General features: G+C 41.4%; 1 protein-coding gene across 1 annotated transcript in view; it reads left to right on the forward strand.

Moving 5' to 3' along the window:
* Window positions 1-19,313, forward strand: part of LOC306965497 (transmembrane protein 150A) — a 33,218-nt gene extending 13,905 nt beyond the window's left edge. Inside the window, exons 6-8 of the mRNA XM_079559976.1 lie at window positions 8,619-8,746; window positions 18,132-18,309; window positions 18,669-19,313. Coding sequence (XP_079416102.1) covers window positions 8,619-8,746; window positions 18,132-18,309; window positions 18,669-18,967 — 605 coding nt within the window. The 3' untranslated portion in view covers window positions 18,968-19,313. The remainder of the gene's footprint in view (window positions 1-8,618; window positions 8,747-18,131; window positions 18,310-18,668) is intronic.
* Window positions 19,314-20,946: the final 1,633 nt, after the last annotated feature.

The following is a 20,946-nucleotide window of genomic DNA, read 5'->3' on the forward strand; positions in this document are numbered from 1 at the left end:
GTCTAAATAAACTGAACAAAACAGACTTTTAGAGTCGTCTTATTGATCAGACAGAGACAAGGACACTTTTATTTTGTGTTGAAAATTGCATTACATTCTATATAATGGAATAAATAAATACTATAGAGATGGTCAAATGCATTGTTTGTTTGACCTTGTATTGACCTACTACATCAATGCATTGGATGTTCATTTGAAAAGTGGATTTATTTTTGTGTTGTATGTGAATTGGTACTACATAGTGCATTTTTCCTTAGTATCAATGTTACGGTTGAAATGTAAGCATTGAGACGACTGGTGGTTTTGTCGAAAGCATGGTCAAGTCTCTGGAACGCCACAAAATCAAATTACTTTGGAATTTCTTTTGTAATTCTCAGAAATTTGTAATTGTGGTTCAACATTAGCCGAGTGGAGGGTCTGAGTGCGACATGGAAAAAACAATAGACGAGCGAGTGTCTTTACTCCGTGTTGTTCACTGGGCTCCACGTGCCTGTTCCCTGCATTAGCTGTACCCGGCTCGGGTTAATGTTTCCCAGCTGTGGCAGTTGTACAGGCGCCGGCTGGTGTTTGTCCGCTGTGTGTGGCAGAGGGAAGTGAAAAGGTTTGGAGGTGTTTTTGGGCTTTCCACTTCCAGCAATCTTTGTCGAAATTTGTCCTCAAGGGGCGTCAAGTGGAGTGAAGACTAGGAAACAGACATGTAAACAACAGTAGCCACAAGCATCTTTGCTGACTCAACACACTGACGTACCATTTATGATGGTTGTATTCTGTGTCTGCGATTCACTTTTGTCCCTAGGTAACTACACTGCGTGTACAATCATTATGCAAGTGTTTCTTTTTGACGATTTATGTTAGTTTTTTTCACATTTCAAACTCCAAACAGTGCAAAACTGAAAGGCTGTTGTACTGAAGTGTCCCCGGTGCTGGAATTGTTTGTAATGACATGAAGTCTGGTCAAAGTCCTCATTCTGAGTCAGGTGTGCTGAATTATTATCAGAAATTGTTGTTTAAAGTCAGAGGGATTCTGTTTGACTCTGTTTGGAATTTGGGATGGGACAAAGTACCATCACATGTTTTGTTGCCAATAGCCCACAGGGTTGGAAGAAGTGAGATGACGGGAAAAGATGCAAAATAATGGTCAAAGACAAAAAAAAACAAGCTGGAATCCATTATCTACTAGTGCGGTCATTTTCAGTTGCTGTTAATCTGAAGTGTCCAGAAGTACAAGGTGTTCAGTGCTCCAAGACATCACCAATGTGAGAAGTGGAAAAGTGGAAACGCGGTCATTGACCTTGGAGCCAGACTAACCACTGTAGCAGCGATTGAGTCTGGTCAACACAGCGTCAATTCCATTTCCCACAGCGGTTCATACGCAAGCAGTCGGGAAGCGAAGTAAACCAGTCAGTGAAGGGCGGGCGTTGATGCGCTGTTATTATCAGTTTGCGTTAATCGCTGGATTATGAATCACGAAACTCACCTACTGTGGATGTATTTTTGGTCATTTACCGCCGATTGGAGACTCGCTCTTTCACAAACAGGGCACGGAGCAAGCTTTCATTAAATCAGCCCCTCCAAGAATCCTGCAACTGCAGCGCAATTGTTCCAATAAGCTACGATTTCCTTGAAACTTCCTTGGCTGCAACTTCCCCGCAGCCAATGTGACAGTCCCATACCAGTGTATTATCTGCAGATATGACTCGTGCTAGTTTTGGGATCTGGGACAAAACCTTTGAATTCAGGACTGTCCAGAATTTTTTGGGACATATGGTCACCCTATTGATTATGATTTAGCAAATTCATCAATGGGTGTCTGAAGTTTTGTGAGCCATAGTTGTAGCCCTCTTTAGGTCAGTCCTCTTTTGTTTTTCCTCTTTATCCTCTTGTACAGAAAAAGTTGTTACATTCCATACGTTAATTCTGTTGTAAACCTGTTTATCGCTGCCGCAGAAAACTGGGTTAAGTTGAGTTGGCATGTTGCTCCACAACGGCCCATTGTGTCCACATCAGTTCTCAGCATCTTAGCCTATTGATTTCTGGCTTGATATTAGATTGTGCCTACTTAACATGAACAATCCCGTCTGGACTCGTATGGACTCCGTGAACTGTGCATTTTCTCAGTTCCCACCTTTCCCCTGCTCCATGTGCGGACTGGACTGTCTTTGATTGTACAATGGATGCATTCTTTCTCTGCATGCCTTCAGTGGGAGAGAACACATTATGTATCGTCACCGTGTGGGAGAGAGTGCTTTATTTTACCGTGAGGTGTGCTAGTTGTGTGTGTGTCTCATAATATGAATAGTCCAAGAAACTTTTTAGAGTCTTTTAGCCTGATCACTGTATTTTTTCCTATAGCCTTTAGCCGTCAAGCATCACAAATTGTGAACAATCCAGATGTTTTCAACTAGTGATTTAGGTGAGGCCAAAGCCTGGTTAGAAATCATTTATGAATGTACAGACCTTTGGAAATTTTACTTAAAGGGGGGGTATTACGCAAAATCGACTTTTTCAAGCTTTACATCATGTTATTATGTCATTCCCTCATTAAAAACATGCCTGAAGTGTTGCCTTGGCACATTCACGTATGTTTGAGTAATCTGTAAAAACTCTGATGGCAGCCATTTTAGGGATAGCTTTACCTGAGTCCTCCTAGGAACGCCCCCACCTCCCGGAGACGCCTCCGAGCTTTCGTCACCAGCCGAGTAACCAACCACTGCTGGAGGGGGCGTGTCGGAAAGGCTCAGAGGTTCTTAAAGAGACAGAGGCCTATTTCAAGACATTTGCTACAGCCATTTTGAGAGAGAAATTTTATACAAGGAAGTTATTTTAATTTACTGCATTTACAGACCAACAGAAGGTTTCGTCATCCTTGTAGTGTGCTATAGACTGGTGCTATGTGATTGAAAAAAGCCTAATACCCCCTCTTTAAGATAAGAATTAGTGTATGAAAGTTGCCTCTAAACCAGGGGTGTCAAAGTTGCAGTAAGTTACTATTGTAGCCACAGCCGCCCTGGGGCAGACTGACCATTTACCACATGGCGATAATATGCTGTTTATATCCTGATCTCTTACGTCAGTGCCCTCTGCTGGACACGTTTGGAATTCTTTCCTTTTTAAAATTTAAGCTGCCCCCTAGTGGCTGGAGTGAGCGAACTGGTTATTTCTTTAAAAATCCAAAACTCCGCACAGGAATGGGCTGGAGACTTTTATTTTTACATGCTCAGGAATTGATGTTCCTCAAAAGGCCACATTAAATCATCTCGCAGGCCGCATATGGCCTTCACCTTGACACGTGCTCTAAGCCAAATGCTAAATCAAAATGCAAATAATTCAGAATTCTGATATCGTGCCCATGCATTCCCAACGTGACTATTTTGACAGGATAAAGTAGTAGTAATGTGAGGCTGCCTCGGTAGCCCCTCTTGGGCTTCCTCAGTGTACAGAAACGGGAAGGGATCTGCTGAGCGTCCACGTTAAAGGGGATAGATGCAAGTTGGTCATTTTATACTCACTACTGCCACCTCAGGTCATACGTGTAACTGCACCTTCTATATTAAGCTTGTGCATGACGGCAATTTGGACCCGAAGTAACACCTTTTTGAGTGATAGTGCAGGATTTTAGAGGCAGTTGTGGTGAACAGGTCTGAGCTCATTCTACACATTAGGACATGGCTGGAACATGTAGGGGGGAGAAAACACATCATTTTAACATTTTTAAACTCTATATAGTCCCTTTTTAAAGTGGAAGGTGATTGGCGCCATAGAAGCCAGTTTGTCTTCTCCTTTAAGAGACTCAGTGACATAGCAGAAATACGGCAAATCTTTATTCATGCTTCTTGTAAATACTTTGTGCACCATTGGCATTTTACATAATTCTAACTTAAATTATGTCTGTTTTATGGTAATTGAATCAGCCGTAATTTCTGACCAACTTCATTAACGGAGCACTTTTCATCCAAGTGCTTCAGGGATAGAGTTCAAATACAGAGAGGAAAAACAATTTCCCAGATACAAAAAATGAAAAAAGGCTGATGTCATTAGGCAAAGATTATCAAGTCGCATAATTGGAAAATATAGACAGAAAATGAGGTGACACCATATTTACTCCAAACTTTGGGGAAAAAAGAGACAAAACAACTGGACAATACTTCTCCCGGCACATATGGGAGTGAAGTGGTTTGAATAAAGCTAAAAAACCTCCCCGGACTGCTATTGGGGAAAAAAAGGAGCGGCAATTCGAGCGCTGAAATTATCGCCATCAGTTGTGTGTTGGGAGAGTAGTTCAGAAAACACAACTCCAGGTATGTTTTTTTTTTATGAGTGAAAACATAACGTGGTTAAAGTTAAAGTCCTTAGAGACTTGAGCTCTTGCATAACCTCCCAAACGGCGGAAAGTGGAATGCTGCCCTTTTGCGATGATGAAACTGTGTGTTTGCGCATCCACAGTCAGCCAGGCGGTCTGCTGGAGACGCGCATAATCTAATAACAATTAGAGATAGCTTGGCTTTATTTTCCCTCAGCAACGTAGTCTCCATTTGAAGAGCGCTTTTCGAAAGAACACTGGCTCTTTGGGCTGCGGTCATACTCGGGCCAGAATAACCTTGGTCCACAAAGGCAGCAGTCGAAATGTCATCCATCCATCAACTGCATTTTTTGTTTTGAAAAGAAATCCAGCATTGTTGTATGTGTGATATTGGTACTTTCAAGGGGGTCATGCAGAATCAACTTCTTTTTTTGGCTTTTAACAATGTTAGTATTTTGTTTAGCTCACGCACGTTTAAGTGACATGGTTCCCTTTGGTCGCCTCTTCTTCTACTGCTCTAATCTGTATTTTCTACACTATGTTCGTAATCAGAGTTGGTAGTACTTGATTTCATTACTTGAGCAAAAAGTACAGATACCACTGGTCAAGTAGAAGTCAAGTAAGTGAAAGTAGTACTTCAGTGGTTGTTGTTGAAGTTGCTGTTGAAAATACTTGTATTCAAAGTCAAAAATAAAAATCAGTTTAATTAGTGTTGGGAAAAATAACTTTGTGGCTTGAAAAACGCAAATATCGCACCTGAACCCGTACAGAAACATAACAGAAACAAACCTCCTTCCTTGTGATGAGTCAGTGACGTTGACACTACATCTGCACAGCGCCATCTACTGTTTTGGAGTATGCATTTTAAGGCTTTGAAGATAAGCAAAACGCACGGTTAAAGTTACTTTTTACTTTGGAGGCTTAATAGAAATGTGATGGAGTAAAAGTAACAGATTCTCAACACAAATACTGTACAGATCCTCAAAAATCTATTAAAGTACAGTACTTAAAGCACAGTACTTAAAGCAATACTAAGTAACTTGATTACCTTAATAAATCATTTTTGTAGTCCTTATAATACAAGTGTTAATGGGATGATTGAAGGGTCTTTCATCTCCCCCTGGTGTCTTTGGCCAGAAAACCACAATTGCAACCAATACACACTAATGGAATCACGAAGAAGAAGCTAACAGGCTAACGGGCAAAGCTAACTGCGGGCTAGCGTCACTTTAAACAGTATTTACAGCCAAGTTTGAGTGAAAAAAATGATTTCCATTGTGTAATTGGATGTACAATATCCCTCTCTCCCTTTGTCTTTCCTGTCAGCGTAGTATTTACTCTCACGGACAATTAATACGTAAAAAAATCGCAACTTGCTACGACACCTGCAGTTGCGCTTATGGCCTCTAGGGGCAGTTAGCACTAGTTAGAACTCTATTGATTGAAAGTGGTGACTCGTACCTTATTTCTATCATGGGTAATTCCCCCTGTCGTCAGTGAGAAACATCAACCACATTATCTATTCATGTGACTGCAACTGAATCTTATTAGAAAAGTAAATCACAAACCCACTCACAAAATATTAGAAAAGTTACTCCTTTTCTCCCTAGAATTGTCCAGTTCGAGGTGAAACAAAGTTGTTGAAAATATTGATGTCTTTGCTGGCTCTTCCCATGACTTCCTCTCGTGCTGTCCTGTCAGGAAAACCTAAAAATATCTTCAAAATGTCGCAGTTTTACTTTTACAAGTTTCCGAAATGGCAAAAAATGTTATGTAACCCAGAGGCGTTTAGAAAGGCCTCTTTGTTCTACGCGGTCCAGGTCTGGAGGAGTTACTGATGACCATCGCGCTAAATGTTGAAGGCTGTAAAAGGTTGTCTCAGTGTTTGCTTTGGATGTCGGGAATACAATGCCTGACATTGTCCTCTACATTTCTCTCTCCTGTGTTTCATTTTTTTTCTTTTAATGATGATCTCAAAAGTGGTCAATCTGGACTTTGTTGTTTTAGTTGAAACTGTTTTGTTGAAACAGCCCAGTCCTGATGTCCACAAAGTTTTAACCATCCTTAGCGTGTGCCGTCACTCACAACAGCGTTTTGTTTCATTCAGCTTTCTTCACTAGGGCTAAAAACTCATCATTTCAGTTCTCAAATTGCGGCCCAATCAAATATTAGAGCAGCCTGGCAGTGTGTAAACAACTATAAAATGTTAGGCTACTAATGTATAATAAAATAGTACTCGCTATAGATACAGACGGCATCTCTAGAATCACCCATATATGGTCATGTTTGAAAACAAGCGGGAAAACAATTTGGAGAAAAATCGAAACTTTAATTATTCAAAAACTACAAACAAACGCTGAATTTTGAATATAGTTTTTTATTAAATAGATATACAAAAAAAGGAGCAAAGTGGTTCAACAGCCCATATATACATAAATAACAGTGAATGCTAACTTGATGCTACATGTTAACATCGGGCTAATGCTAACGGTTAGCTCGCACTAGCGCTAGCGACAACTGCAGTTTTTTCACTTCTACTGAACAATCTGCTGTGAGAAAATATCTATATGGACTCGATTTACATTTCACTTTATTTATGTGATAAATAAGATTCTATTTTCCCCCTCGGCAAAGCCACGCCCCCTTCTATGACGAGATGCCGTCTTTATCTATGGATAAAGACGACAACTATTTTGCCGTTTTCTGGCTGACTATAAACACAGATACACACAGATAAAGTTCAGCCAAAATCGAGTCCATGTGGATGTATTTTCCACAGCAAATTGTCCAGTCGAAGCGAAAAACTGCACTCGTTGCATATGTAGCATGAAGCTAACTTTGCTTCCTAGTTAATTTTGTCAGTTTTGCAAGTATTTATGGGCTGTTGAACCACTTTGCTCCTCTCCATGTCTCTGTATCTTTTATTTAGTAGAAAAATGTATTCATAATTTAGCTTTATTGAAATAATGATGGATAAATGGGGGGGGGAAAGTCTTTGTTTTCCCTCTCTGGCTGCTTTGAACATGACCATTTATGGGCATTTCCAAAGATGCCGTCTGTATCCATCAGCATGTAAGTTTGGGGAAAAAAGGGTATTGGTGCAACTTTATTTCCCATGACTATATAGTTGTTTTAAAACCTGGAAGCTCAAAGCTAGTCTAAAAAGCCAGAATAAAGCGTCCTATACTATATAGGACGTTTAAAGCCACGCTGCGTAACATTCTCTGTTGTTATATCTGGAAGCTCAACTAAACCGTCTAAAACTCAAAACATAAATATACCAGCGATACAACCCCTGTTCCTAATGCTCAGCCAGACAATGTTATTTTTTATTCCATTGAGTGAAATAGTAGTATGGCTGTCTTTTCTCTTTTCCCGCAGTGTACTCTTGGCCAGTGTATGGGGTGGAGTTCAGGACACGGGGGTTGCGTGTTGCCTTTTCTTCTCCGCCCCCCCTCCCTCCCCTCGTCTTTTCCCTCGGGGACCCCCTCGTGTGTGTCCTGCTTTCTCTAACCCCAGTCAATCCTGGTCAAGTACGGTCTTCGAGGGCCAACAAAGGGCGACCAAGCGGGGGCCGGTCCACTTCGCTCAACTGCACAATGCTCCCAACAAAGCGGTAACAATACGGACCCTCAGAGCCTGTTAGCGCGCCCTGCTGTACTGCCCCTCTTCTCATTCAGCTTTCGGTGTCATGCAAGAATACCTCGACATGTGCTCCTCCACTTTCCCGCCAGCCGTCGACTAATGTGTTTCGTCACGTTTTTTGTCAATGTGATATCGTTGCTGACTTAAAAAACAAGAAGTAATTGGCGAAGGCTTAAACACTAGGAGTAAATCTGCTAAAATAAAGTGATACGGCTTTAGGGAAAAATGTAGAGAAACAAGCTCGGGATGACATCTCTTCTCAAATCACGAAAAGCCAACATCTTTGTGAAACTGTTCCTAAAGCCATATAATTTGAAAACTGTTTAATCTGAAAAAATGAACAGTGTTGTCAAACTTTTCCTGGCTCTTGACTTCCAGAATCCTCAGTATTTCTCTTGGCCAGATAAATGGAGAAATGTTCGCATCAACTTTGAGTGCGGGGGAGATCTTTTCCAAAAATAACCGTCAGGAATTCTTGCTCTTGTACTTGTTCATTATTTAGGGCTACGCAATCCACTGCAATCAAATCAAAATCCCAATTTGGCAAAGTCTGCAGACACTTGAGCCTTAAGCGTTACCATGTTCTTTACAAACAATCACATAGACTTTCAACTTTTTTTTTCTCTCTGAAGATACAGCCTTGAGTCTTGACGCTGTGTTATTTATTCCACAGTGATGGTGATCGTGCTGCTGCGTTATGCTCACGTCATCGAGAAGCACCAGAACTGTGTCCTGAACACGGCCAGCCTGTCCACGGGCTGGATCTGCGCCGCTGGGCTCATCATGGTGGGCAACTTCCAGGTAACTTCATCATCCACTCATCATACTCCTTTGAGGCACATGAAATGCTTCTCTTTTCAAAACTCTTTCAAATGACAATACCCCCAGTGACCTCTACGTTGGTCTTCTCTCTCCAAATTTGACAAATATTTAAAGGACTTTTCCTTGGACTGCTTATTCAAGTTATTCAAATGGTAAATGGTCTTATATAGAGCTCTTCCACCTACATTAGGCATTAGCCATTCACACTCTCATAAAGACCTTTTGACATCAACATGCCATACTTTAATACAATAATTGGCTCCACCATGTATTTGTATGTGGAGAGAAACTTGATGGAATATTATGACACAAAAAAAGTGACAACTCTGTGAACCCAGCTGTACACAGCAGGTTAGCATGATGGGCCACTTCTGCAGTTTCTATGTTTTGAATGGTCTGGATCTGAAACACATCAGTTTTTGTTTTATTTCTGATACCGTTATTGCGTTGGAAAACTGTGTTCATTTCCTGTGTAAAAAAAACTTCTACATGTGTAGCATTGAGATGCAATACTACATGTGTAAATGGTTACATTTTTCCCCTTATACGGTACTTCAACGATACTTTGTTTTCGATACTTACTGATACCGGAACGATTTGTCATATTGAACCAGAAAACGGAATAATGTTTATCTTAGTTTGTTCCATAAAAGTAACTTCCGTTTAGGCCGGCCCCAGACTAACGGGCGTCAATCATATTTCAATCATATTTTTTCCTGTACCTGCTTTCGATACTTTTATTTTTTCATTATCCAGCTTTATAAAACAGTGACAACTTTTTTTTTTTATCCCCCTTTGTTTAGACACGAGCCCTTGGATGTGCTGCCGTCTGTATTTTAGGTATTCTTATTTCGGTTATTTTTCAATACCGGCTATCTACCAATCTAATGCTGATAAAAGCCAGAAGTGAAAATACCAAGACTTCCTGTTTTTTGCAATGTTAAGAGCCCAGTCATAGACTTCAAGTGAATCCTCCCACACTTCCTAAGAACATCGCGATGGAAATATGCACTTTAAGTTTTTATTTTTTATGTTGTAGACTTTTGCTTATAATTTTGGAATAAGAGATAGACTTTCTTAATAAATCAGTCCTATGCCCCTAATAAAGCGCCCCCTGCTGTCAAAATTCAACGCTGACACATTAGAACAGATTAGAAGCTTCATACACAGGATTAAAAACGAGACATTTGGAAAATCAGTCTCAACCTCTAGTATGTATCTATTGCACATAATGTGTGATGGGAAAGTATTCCTACCTTTTATACCATACACATTTGTTTTTCCCCAAGTGTTTCCTTAAACTGAGGCTTTACCTTTCTGTATCTTCGTAATGAACCATTCTGAAAGGGCAGTCAATGTAGATTTTTTACTAATAAAAACAATTTAGAGCGGTCTAAAAACGTTCTGACCTCGCTCTACAGTTGTCTCCTTCAGAACAAGTATCTCTGTGTTTCCTTTGTGTTCAAACTTCAGCGGTGAGTGAAGAAGCTGACTTCTCTCTCCGCTAAAGGAATGTCCTCAAGTTCAAACTGGGGCGACCCCGCTCGAGTGCCCGTGTGTTGAGCGCAGCCAAATATTTAGGCAAGCTTTAATGAGACGTGCACGGGATTTCTTTAGACTGTGTTGTTTATGGGGGCGGCACAACACAACCAAACACAGGAGAGGTCCTGATTTATACTAGGAAAACAACAAAATGTATAAAGTGGAAATTGTCCCACATTTATCAGTTATCACATAATGCGCTGTGATAACATGTGGCTTTTTTTTTCTTTTTCTGACACGTTGCTTTGAAATGTGTGACAGTGCAACGAGGTCAGAGTTGAACATTTGCGCTCACAGACGGCGCTTGTCTGGGAACGCTAAAGATAGTCTTCACCTTTTTGCCCGTTTCTCCAGTGGGACCTCGGCTCAGCAGAAAAGAGTGTGAGGAATTTCACGGGAAGGGCCAGGGGGAAATGAATCATCATGTTTGGGTGTGTGTAGAGCGGCCGGGCAGACGCTGTGTGGACTGGAGATCAGCTTTAGGCGGAGACTTGTGATTCTTACCTACGAATTGGAATTTACTTGAAGATTTAGACCACGAAATGTCAAGCGAATTGAGTCGGTTGCACGTTTTGCTATATTGTAAGTTTACTGCTGCATGGACTAGGACTTATTTTGTTGAAAACCTGCTAACCCTATTGTTACAACCGTGTTCTGAAAAGTTAGTTTAGCAGTTAACCTCTACAGCCACACAAAAACCTTCTGGAAAAGCAACAATAACACAACAAAAAAAAAGCATTAAAAAAGCAAACGACGAATGAGCGATGAGAAAGTGACAAAAATCAAATGAAAAAGTGACCAAAACACGACAAAAACGCAAAAAACGGCGACATCATATTTGTAGGCCTTAGCTTTCAAATGAGGCGTTTACACGTGCCTATTGGTTGTAAGCTCTAGTCCAGAAGCTTTCACATTTGGTTAAAGCTGAACTGGAGTAAATGCGCTCGGTTAAGACGGGGGTAAGAGGTTAAAGCCCTTATGCCCTTTTTTTTCCTTTCCCTCCAGTATATTTTACCAGTATATTTGGCACATCCGTATTGTTCAAGCAAATTAATGATATGCTCGTTTCACGCCTGTGCACAGCTTTGAGCGGTGGCAAAGTGAAAATAATTTGCACTAATTTAGATTCTGCTTCTATCTTGCATTGCTCAATAAACAGTCAGTTTGAAGACAATGCAACAAGGTCTGGGTTTTGCTGTGTTTACGACCTGCTCTGAAGTGGCAACAATAAATGTACTCTACAACAACAAAAAGTCGGGCACTCCCGTTTTAAGTGGAGTAACGAACTGCTGTGCATTTAATTATGAAGCATTTTTATTGATCGCAGGCTAGATTTACCATGAAGAGCGTCGTGACAGTTGTGAAACGTTCTTCATATGAGTTTAGACCTCCACTAACACCTTAAGCATTGCTCGTCTCTCTTTTGTTAATCTATTACCCCCTCGCCTTAACCAAGCGCATTTTCTCCATTTCGGCTTTACCCAAATCTAAAAGCTTCTTCGACTGGAGAGCAACAGTGTAACGCCTCATTTGAAAGCTGAGACCTACAAAACTGATCTTTTTCCTTGAGTTGTTGCCGTCACTTTTTTCCACGTTCTTTTTCATCTCATTTTTGCCACTTTTTGTTGCACTTTCATCACTTTTTTTTGTCACACTTTTTTTGCTTTTTGTGGCTTTATTTGTTGCGTTTTCACTTTCTTTTTACAAGAAGCTTTTAGATTTGGGTAAAGCCAAACTGGAGAAAATGTGCTCGGTTCAGGTGGAGGTTAAAACAAAACCTAACAATCAGGTACAGGGCCTTTAATACTTGGACATTAATGTCAGAGCTCCTGGACATGTTTATAACCCGCACAGTGACCTGAACCTTGTTACTTACACCATTGGTAAATGGTCACATTTTTATCGCGCCTTTCCACCTGCTTCAAAGCGCTTTACATCCAGGAGCCACTCACCCATTCACCCTCTCATTCATACACCAGTGTACGCACATACTGGAGGCAAAGCGAGTCAAGTGTCTTGCCCAAGGACATGACGACAGTGTGCACCTCGGGCACAAGACGTCCTGCTCTGCTCTCTGCACCACCGTCACCCTAACCAAGTGGTTCCCAACCTTTATTTGTCCCCCTTGGGCCTCAGTGGTGGTCCGTGTACCTCCTGCCTCAAGGGCGTTGCGGTTTATTTAGAAAGAAATCACTTTAAAGTAGGGATGCACCGATACCAGTATCGGGTATCGGGCCGATACCACATGCTTGTACTCATACTCGTACTCATTCATGAGGTCCCGATACCAGAAACCGATACCATTTCCTCTCAGCTGAGGAGCGAAAATGGCAACAAACTGTAGAATTCTTTAGTGGAAATACAATAATCCACATAGACCTGACTTTATTACAGACTGCACTCTCTAAATCAGAGTCTGTGCTGGATGTAGTTACTGTCAGTAAAATTATATTGAATGAAAATAAAATAAAATAAATAAATGGCATCAGCACAATTCTAATATAACTGCTCTTAAATGTGTCGCCTACTTTACTTAAGGAAATGTAAATGAGTAAATTAACTAATTACAAACCAATCTGCTGTGAAAAAAGTAAGAATGTTGAAGAAACTGCCTTGTACTCGTATCGGTATTCGGTATCGGCAAGTACTTAAATCAAAGTATTCGTACTCGTATCGGTTTTAGAAAAAGTGGTATCGGTGCATCCGTACTTTAAAGTGATATTTATAAGTAAATTTAAACAATATTGCGTTCAAAATAAACTATAAATTCTCTGAAAACTACACATTTTGCTGCAAAATGTAGTTTTTCCTATCAAAGTAATGTTCAGTCTCTCCTTCTTTTTCAATCTGAAATAGTTTGCTCGGTCCTGGAGTACCCCCAGGGGTTCCCGTATACCCCCGGCTGGGAAACACTGACTTACACTATTGCAATACCACATGTCCGTTTTGTCCTTTTTTTTGTTTTGCTTTTATTAGACAACTACAATAGCTGTGCGTGTAAGTCTTTGATCTGCAGTATTTTCATGGCAGTGATATAATAACGTGGGCACGAGCACGATTAGCATCAGCAGTGGCTTTCATTTCAAACGGTGTTACATAAGGCCCCGGCTGCACAGCTGTGGAGAGGCCTCTCTGACACTGACGACTCGGGCAGAAACATGCACAGATGTGCAGCTCAGCGTTTGAGACGCCGGCGAAAAGGTGACCCGGCTACTTTTGGCAAACGGCTAATTAGCTACTTTTAGATGCGTTTCTCTTGAGATGAATCAATGCCTTGCTGTTTCCAGGCCTGTTCGTGTATTTAAAAAAAAAGTTGGATCTATTGTTGCGGAAAATATCGTGACTGCTGTGTGATTAGCGTTTTGCCATATAAACAGAAGATCACGGGTTCAATTCCCTACGAAACCGTTGTGTGTGGAGTGTGTGCATATCTCTCCCTCGCCTGCGTCAGTGTCTCTTTCCTGTTGACCTTTTACCCCCGCCTTAACCGAGTGCATTTTCTCCAGTTCAGCGTGACCCAAATCTGAAAGCCTCTGGACTGATCGAAACAGATCTTTGTCACATTTTTGAGCAAGTCACTTGACATAACTTTGGGGAGCTTTTTTCTTGCTCTTTTGTCACATTTTCATTGCTTTTTTCTTGCTCTTTTGTTACTGTTTTTGTTTTCATCGTCTAGTGACAAAAACGAGGCGAAAATGAAGCTTTTTTTCCGAGAAGTTTTTAAATTTGCTTAAATAGCAAACTGGAGAAAATGTCTTCGGTTCAGGTGGGGGTTAAGAGGTTAAAACATGCACAATAGGGTCCCCTCAGTTGCCGGGACATTTATTCAAGAACAGTAAATTGTACAACATTACCCATTTTGTGATTCATATGCAGCGCTGAAAATGTTTTCAAAAAGTAGTCATTTGGACTGGGTTGTTTGAAGAAGATTCTTGGATAAGAGGTCAAAATTCAGTGTCTTCGAGGAAGTGAATTTTTAACAACCCATTGTAGGTGACACCTTTTTGAAAACTTCTGCTTACATCAGATAACGTTTAGAGGTCGACCGATGGGAGTTTCTCTAACGCCGATGCCGATATTTCTGGCCTATTATTCCAAATTTCTTGTCTATAATCCTGTATATGAAGCCTTATTAAAGGCATGAGGCTGATTTATTAAAAAATCCGTCCTGCCCTGGCTTTCTCTTCTGAGTGGAAAAGTGAATTGTCCTCTTTTCTCCCGTGTGACATCTATACAGTCTTGATTTTTTTCTTGCAAATGAGATGTTACAGATAATTTATCAGTTTTAGCTCTTCTAACATCCGGGTCATTTCAGGGCACCGCGGATGTGGCGATGAAAACAATTTGCCTCTGAAAGACAGATTGTGTTCGATAAATTGGGTTTTTCTCAGTAAATCCTGCATTAAAACTGTTGTGTGGTTAGATCTTCCATTTTGTTTGAACGGCAGCTTCAATCTTGTAAACTGAGTAACTTAAAGATTACAATCGACGTCTGCAGGTCTAAGCAAATTGTGTGGAATTATGTTTTTAAAGGTACACTGTGTAACATTTTGGACTATACTGTTGCCATCAGTACAAAACATGCTCCTAATGACCGGCTCCACACAGAAAATGCTATTACTGCAGTGAGAAATCAAAGAATGAATTTGGATGGGAACCTAAACTGTTTAAATCTCAAATTCTACCCACTTCAGTCGACATCTCCATGGAAACGAGCTGGAGACGTACCCACTCCCGATAAATTTATGTCATCTCTTAGGAGAGCTGAGCCGCTCACAGCAAAATCACATGTTTGTTTGAATTATTTTTAATGCTGGAAATATCTGTCATAAAATAAAAGCTTGTATTTCAATTTTATTTTTTGGGTAAAATTCTACGCGGTGTGGCTTTAAGTTTAACGTAACTTTGCCAGACACATCCAAATTCTGCGATTTTCTTGTTTACTTGTTTAATTGTTGTCAAATCTTTAATATCATGACACGAGTTAGCTAAATCACGTTTTAGCTCCTTCTAAAGCCAAATAAACTAGAAAGAGCGTCGCCTAAGAGCTTCTTAAACGTTTTCTAGCCTGCATTACGTTATCGGCCGATCGACCTCTTTGACCGTTGATTCACTCTTAGCTGTTAGGAATGTAACTTCCCCAACTTGAGGTTTTAGTTAAGTTTCAAGTTCTCCCGTAAATTGTCAGTGACATGAAGTGAAACTAGAAACAGGAGTGACAGTTGGAGCTTGTCACATCCATCCTTTCCCACCCACACCCTTTTGTGTTAAAGCGGAACTGTCATGCTTCATTCACACAGTTCTGTTCATTAATGTTGGTTTTAAATGGGGGGGAAATATTGAATGTTCATTAAAAGGTCATTTGGAGCAGGCTTGTTTATCTAAACAAAAAGGTAGCAGCTTGGGATAGATTGTCAGACAAGCTAAAAATGTTTGCTCAAATAATTAAATACATCCATGGTGATTGGGATTTCTTCTTCTACTCTTGAAGCGCTCTGATCTGTAGTTTTGGCTCGTTTTAGATGGAACTCGAAATTGCCCTCCACGTTTTTCAATTTTGCGCTAACGGTGTGTTCATTACGCCGCCATCATGTGCTAGCGGGCTGTTTGCTAAAAGTGAAAGCTCGTTTTGACTATTTTACAATCGTGTCATTTCCTACTACTTCCAAGCAAATTTTCAATCATGATCCGCCCAGTCTCTCACTCCTTGCTGTCTGTTGTTTGCAAAGACATTATTTTAAAAAGTAAAATACCTCATGTACCCAATAGAGCGCTCATTTGCATTTAGAAATGCCGCATAGAAGCCATTCTCCGTGGAGGAGGGACCGTATCCGCTGTGTTGTGTGCACATCATTGATATTCATGTATGCAGTCAAACACCGGTCAGAAGGGATTCATTTATTACACGCTTCTCGCTGAATCATCAAGCCACATTTGACGTCAGCACATTCACAAGGTCAAGTCTGCAGACCCCGGGACCCGCGGGAAAACGCCCAGTCATGGATTTCACACGGACACTGGAGTGGCACCGGCTGCTCCTCTATTGATTTGTTTTCTCAAGTCACTGTAGAAACATGCAGAGCTGTTCATGTCATCCCTGTGGTGGTTCTTTGTTTCAGTGGGCTTGTTCTGGTCATGGCATTTTAATTTCAGCTTTCAAATAGCCTCTGCTGCAAAACAGGATTTGCAATTTAGCTTTTTTTTTTTTTTTTATTCGCTTCACTCATGTTAAGTCCAGGCGTTTTGTGTGCTCTGGAATAAAGGTTGTTTTACTTTTGCTGGTTTTCCCATTTTAAACATCCGTAACCCTTTTTCTCTGTGACAAAGGGACTAGTTAAAGGAATAGTTCACCGTTTTTCCATACTGAGATATGTTCTTACCTGAGCTTAGACGAGTTGATACGTACCTGTCTGGTCTTTGTGGGTGCCCTTGGAAGAGCGTGGTAGCTTCCAACTTCACCCCGTTTGGAGCTATAGGAATACATTGGGAGAGGCCAAATGCTAACAACATCTTTCGTCTTTTTGCGTGACTGAGGGCACGCACAAAGACCAGACAGGTACGCATCAACTCGTCTAAGCTCGGACAAGAACGAAAAACGGTGAACTATTCCTTTAAAGGGAATTCTCAAGCAAAATGTTCTCTTGCTTTGAGCCATGTTATAACATACGTGGAGTACTATGTTGCTTCATTCACACAGTGAATTTTGTTGCATACTAATAGTGTATTGTACTAGATTTTAACAGTCCATAATAACCGTCGTTATGGATCTGGATCGATGCCAGACTGCAGCTCTTCTAAGGCGCTCATCATAATGCTTTTGATTTGCTAGCATGTTAAAAGTGGAGGCATGTTTTATTTCATGATAAGACTTCATCATATTCCTGGTGATAAAGTCTCTTTTCCATGCACAGTAATTAATTGTCGAATAGCAATAAGACTAAGTGAGGGTGACTTCCCCATAGCGTTTAGCACGGGCTAACTGAAGCTTGTTTATGCTAGCTATTTGTCTGGGGTTTTGGAGCCAGCTTCTATGAATAGGTAAAAAATAAAATTGGCAAAAATAGGATGATGTTGTGCAGGTTAAAACAAACACGTGGAGGTCACGATGACAAGCCTGTGTTCAGTAAGGACTTCCGGAGCCTCCCCCCATTTTCTATTAGGCTTCCTGCAGCTATTAGCGGCGCTACATCCATGTTTTTACAGTCTATGGTTATAAGTAAAATTTCAAAACCCAAAAGCATGTTAAGAAGCCACAGTATTGCAGGATTTATCCACTTTAACATCCAAACCTTTCGCGTTACAAACAAAGCCCTTTTTATTCCTATGAGCAAAGCCTTACCCATCACCATAATGCTAACAACTAGCATTAGCATTAGTGCGCAGAGTAAAGCGTCGCTGTTTATATGAAGCAGGAAATGTTCATTGACCTTGTGTGTGTTCAGTTTGGGGTTATGTGCTGCCGAGTCTCTGTATGTGTGTGTGTGTGTGTGTGTGTGTGTGTGTGTGTGTGTGTGTGTGTGTGTGGGTGTGTGTGGGTGTGTGTGGGTGTGTGTGTGTGTGTGTGTGTGTGTGTGTGTGTGTGTGGATGGTGCGGTGAGAGTGTGGTCACATCCTCCTTGGCAGCTCTTCGTCAATAGTGTTTTTGTATCATTCTTGTAACCAGTGGAAAGTGCAGCCTTTTTCTTTCCTACTCAATCTCATGAATGTAAAGAACATTGTAGCTTGGTGAATTCTCCTTAATACATTATCAAGATGGATTTCAGAATTAGGCATGTAGAATAATAGTAAAAAATAGTTTGCTTGTTGTCGCGTGTCTGTGCAGGTGGACAACGCTAAGGTCCTGCACTACGTCGGCGCCGGAGTGGCCTTCCCCACCAGTATGCTGTTCGTGGGCCTGCAGTCCGCGCTGACATACCGGCTCGCCAAGACCCAGGGGGAGTACAACGTGGCCCACCTCCGGGCCGCCATGACGCTGCTGGCCTTCGTTGCCCTGGTGCTCAGTATCCTCTGGCCACAGCAGATGGTGATGATGATGATGATGCTCGCCACATCACAGTTACATGTGCAGTTCATGCTACTGTCCATTTCCTCAACGAAGATATTATCTCATAGTTCTAGTTATTGTAATATTTAACTAAACAGCAATGGGGAGAAATTCAAGCTCATGCTGCTACAACTTAAATGCTATTATTTCCAATCAAAGAGTCCTGAACTATAGGATCCCAGGAACAAGTCAGGTCCTTTTAAACATTTGTTTAAAAGCTGATAAAAATCCGCTATATTAAGCTGAAATATTAAGTTTTGTGTGAGCTGACGTTTCCCCACGTCCCAGTTTCCCTCCTTGACCCACTCTCTTCAGGCGGCGTCTTCTTCGTGCAGGAGAGCTTCGTCCTGCAGCACGCGTCGGCCATCTTCGAGTGGGTCTTCTGCGTCATCGTCATGCTGTTCTACGGGACGTTCGCCTTCGAGTTCGCCGGCATGTCGAGGGACACCATGGCGGTGCTGGCCCGGGGGGGAGGCGGAGGAAGCCTTGGCTCGGGTACCCTGGACCGCAAAGTAGAGGCCCTGGGACTGCCACTACCCCGCCCCAGTCACCCCAGTCACTCGAATCACCCCCACTCGCACCCGCCCCAAACAGACGGCCTCACCGTCCTCTGAGCGCGGTGTACTCTTAATTTTCTATTTTATTGCACAAGTTAAAAACCAAAAACTCATTTCAGAGAAGCAGAGAAGACCCCTTCTGACCCCTTGGCAAATCCAGTGCCGTTACCGTCTTGTGTGGAGCGATGCGTGCGCCCATCCTGGGTGGGTGGAGTCCGAGAAAACGCCGGAAAAGGCTGCAGGTCGGCCTCGCTTTAACAGTGTTAGCCCGGACTCTAAGGGAATGCGTGCGACTGTGGAGGAAAGTTAAAAGCACGAATGTCTACCTCCACACGAGCAATAAGTAGAGATGATGGATTCTGCAGATTGTTTGGGACTTGCCTTTGAGAGAGAGATGGGACAGTTTGCATTGTGTCAATACCTGAGGGGGTAGCAGGGTTTTCTCCATGGGGCCTTGTGCGTAAAATCCCCCGGAGTTTTACGATCAGTTGCAAGCCTTTAAAACTGCAATTAATCGTGCTGGCCTTTCGTACTTTGCGAAAGCGGTTTGTATTATTGGTCCAACCTGCCATAAGAAGAAAAACTTGACAGTGCACTCATCGACGGAATTTCGGACACCTTTTTTAGTAAATAACCTAAAGGTTTGTTTCAAAGTCGGTGAGTGAATGGAGAAGTCTGAAATGGTGTTGGTCTGTACAGGTTTGAGGAGCGGTCCTAGCCTTCCTCGTGGCCAGTTTGCTCAAAGCTGCCTTGTCGTCGATTTGACCGTATTACAACGAGCCAGTGCTATTGAATGCATACAGGCTTGAAACATGTGCAACAGGACGAACTTATGTTATCCGTTTATCTTGTCCTGATTTTATGGTGCCGCAAAATTGTGCCAAAATCTCAACTGCTGTGGGATACCCAACTCGTGCAGCTTCCATCCATTCCGTTACTGTAGTAGCAAAAGTTTTGAAAAGACTTCTGCTACCATGAAACACACCGAGGCGACAGAGAGGTTACATTAACAGCGGGGCCATAGCTTTACTCTTTGTTGCCTTTTTCTTCTGGAAAGGTGCTGATCATCACAAAACGCCTCAATTTGTGAGAGATGAGATGAATCACGTTGGCTTCCGCGCTAATATGACACTCGTTCTAAGGTAATAGTTGTTGTTGTTTTTAGAGCAACTTAATCTTAAAGATGTTTTAAATCATTTTAGTAAGAGAGACATTTTGGTTTTGTGCTTGAATGCTGGGCCAGTTGTTATGCTGTTGTAGTTGAGCGCTCTCTAGTGGAGGCAAAGTGTACTACAGACTTTCACAGACCATAGCTGCACTGCAAAAAGTAATTAACTAGATCAGATAAACATCTCAATTTGAGCATAATAATCCACATTTTACCTGTTTTGACTAGTTAAGACGTTCTTGGGCATTTGTCCTAGATTATTTCACTTGTTCTGAGATGTTTCTGACTCGTTTCAATACATTTCGTCCTTATTTCAGGTAATTTTCTTTGCCAATGGGGTAAGAAAATTGGTCTTATCTCATTGGCAATTTTACTTTCTTATTTCAAGCGAGATTTACCCTAGAACTGGTCTGAAATGTCCACAAACAAGCAAAGTAAACTTGGTCCGATCAGGAAAAGTGTCTGAATGAGCGAAAACCGCTCAAAACAAGAAACATTTCCTCAATTCAAGTCATTTAAGCCAATGCTTGATATTTACTTTTTGCAGTGTGTTGTTTACTGGGAAGTCAATGTTTTCCACATTAGCATTACACTTCAGTTATCATTATTTATGGGCCTTTTACAGTTACATGTTATTCTTTTTAGTGCTTGTGCTCCAGAAAATGTCATGTCTTTTCTTCTTCCGGGTATTATTAAAGTGCATATGGAAAGCTTAAATATCAATTTTGCCATAATCATATTTATTAAAAAAAATGTCTTATTTGCTTCTGGTTTCACAACTTTTTCAATGATATTTCTTTAACTTCTTTATTGGAAATGGGCCCAAGATGTAACATACGGAGTAGGGATATTGGGCATTAGAAGTGTG

Source organism: Gobius niger, assembly GCF_951799975.1.
Source record: "Gobius niger genome assembly, chromosome: 7".
In the NCBI taxonomy this organism is placed as follows: Eukaryota; Metazoa; Chordata; class Actinopteri; order Gobiiformes; family Gobiidae; genus Gobius; species Gobius niger.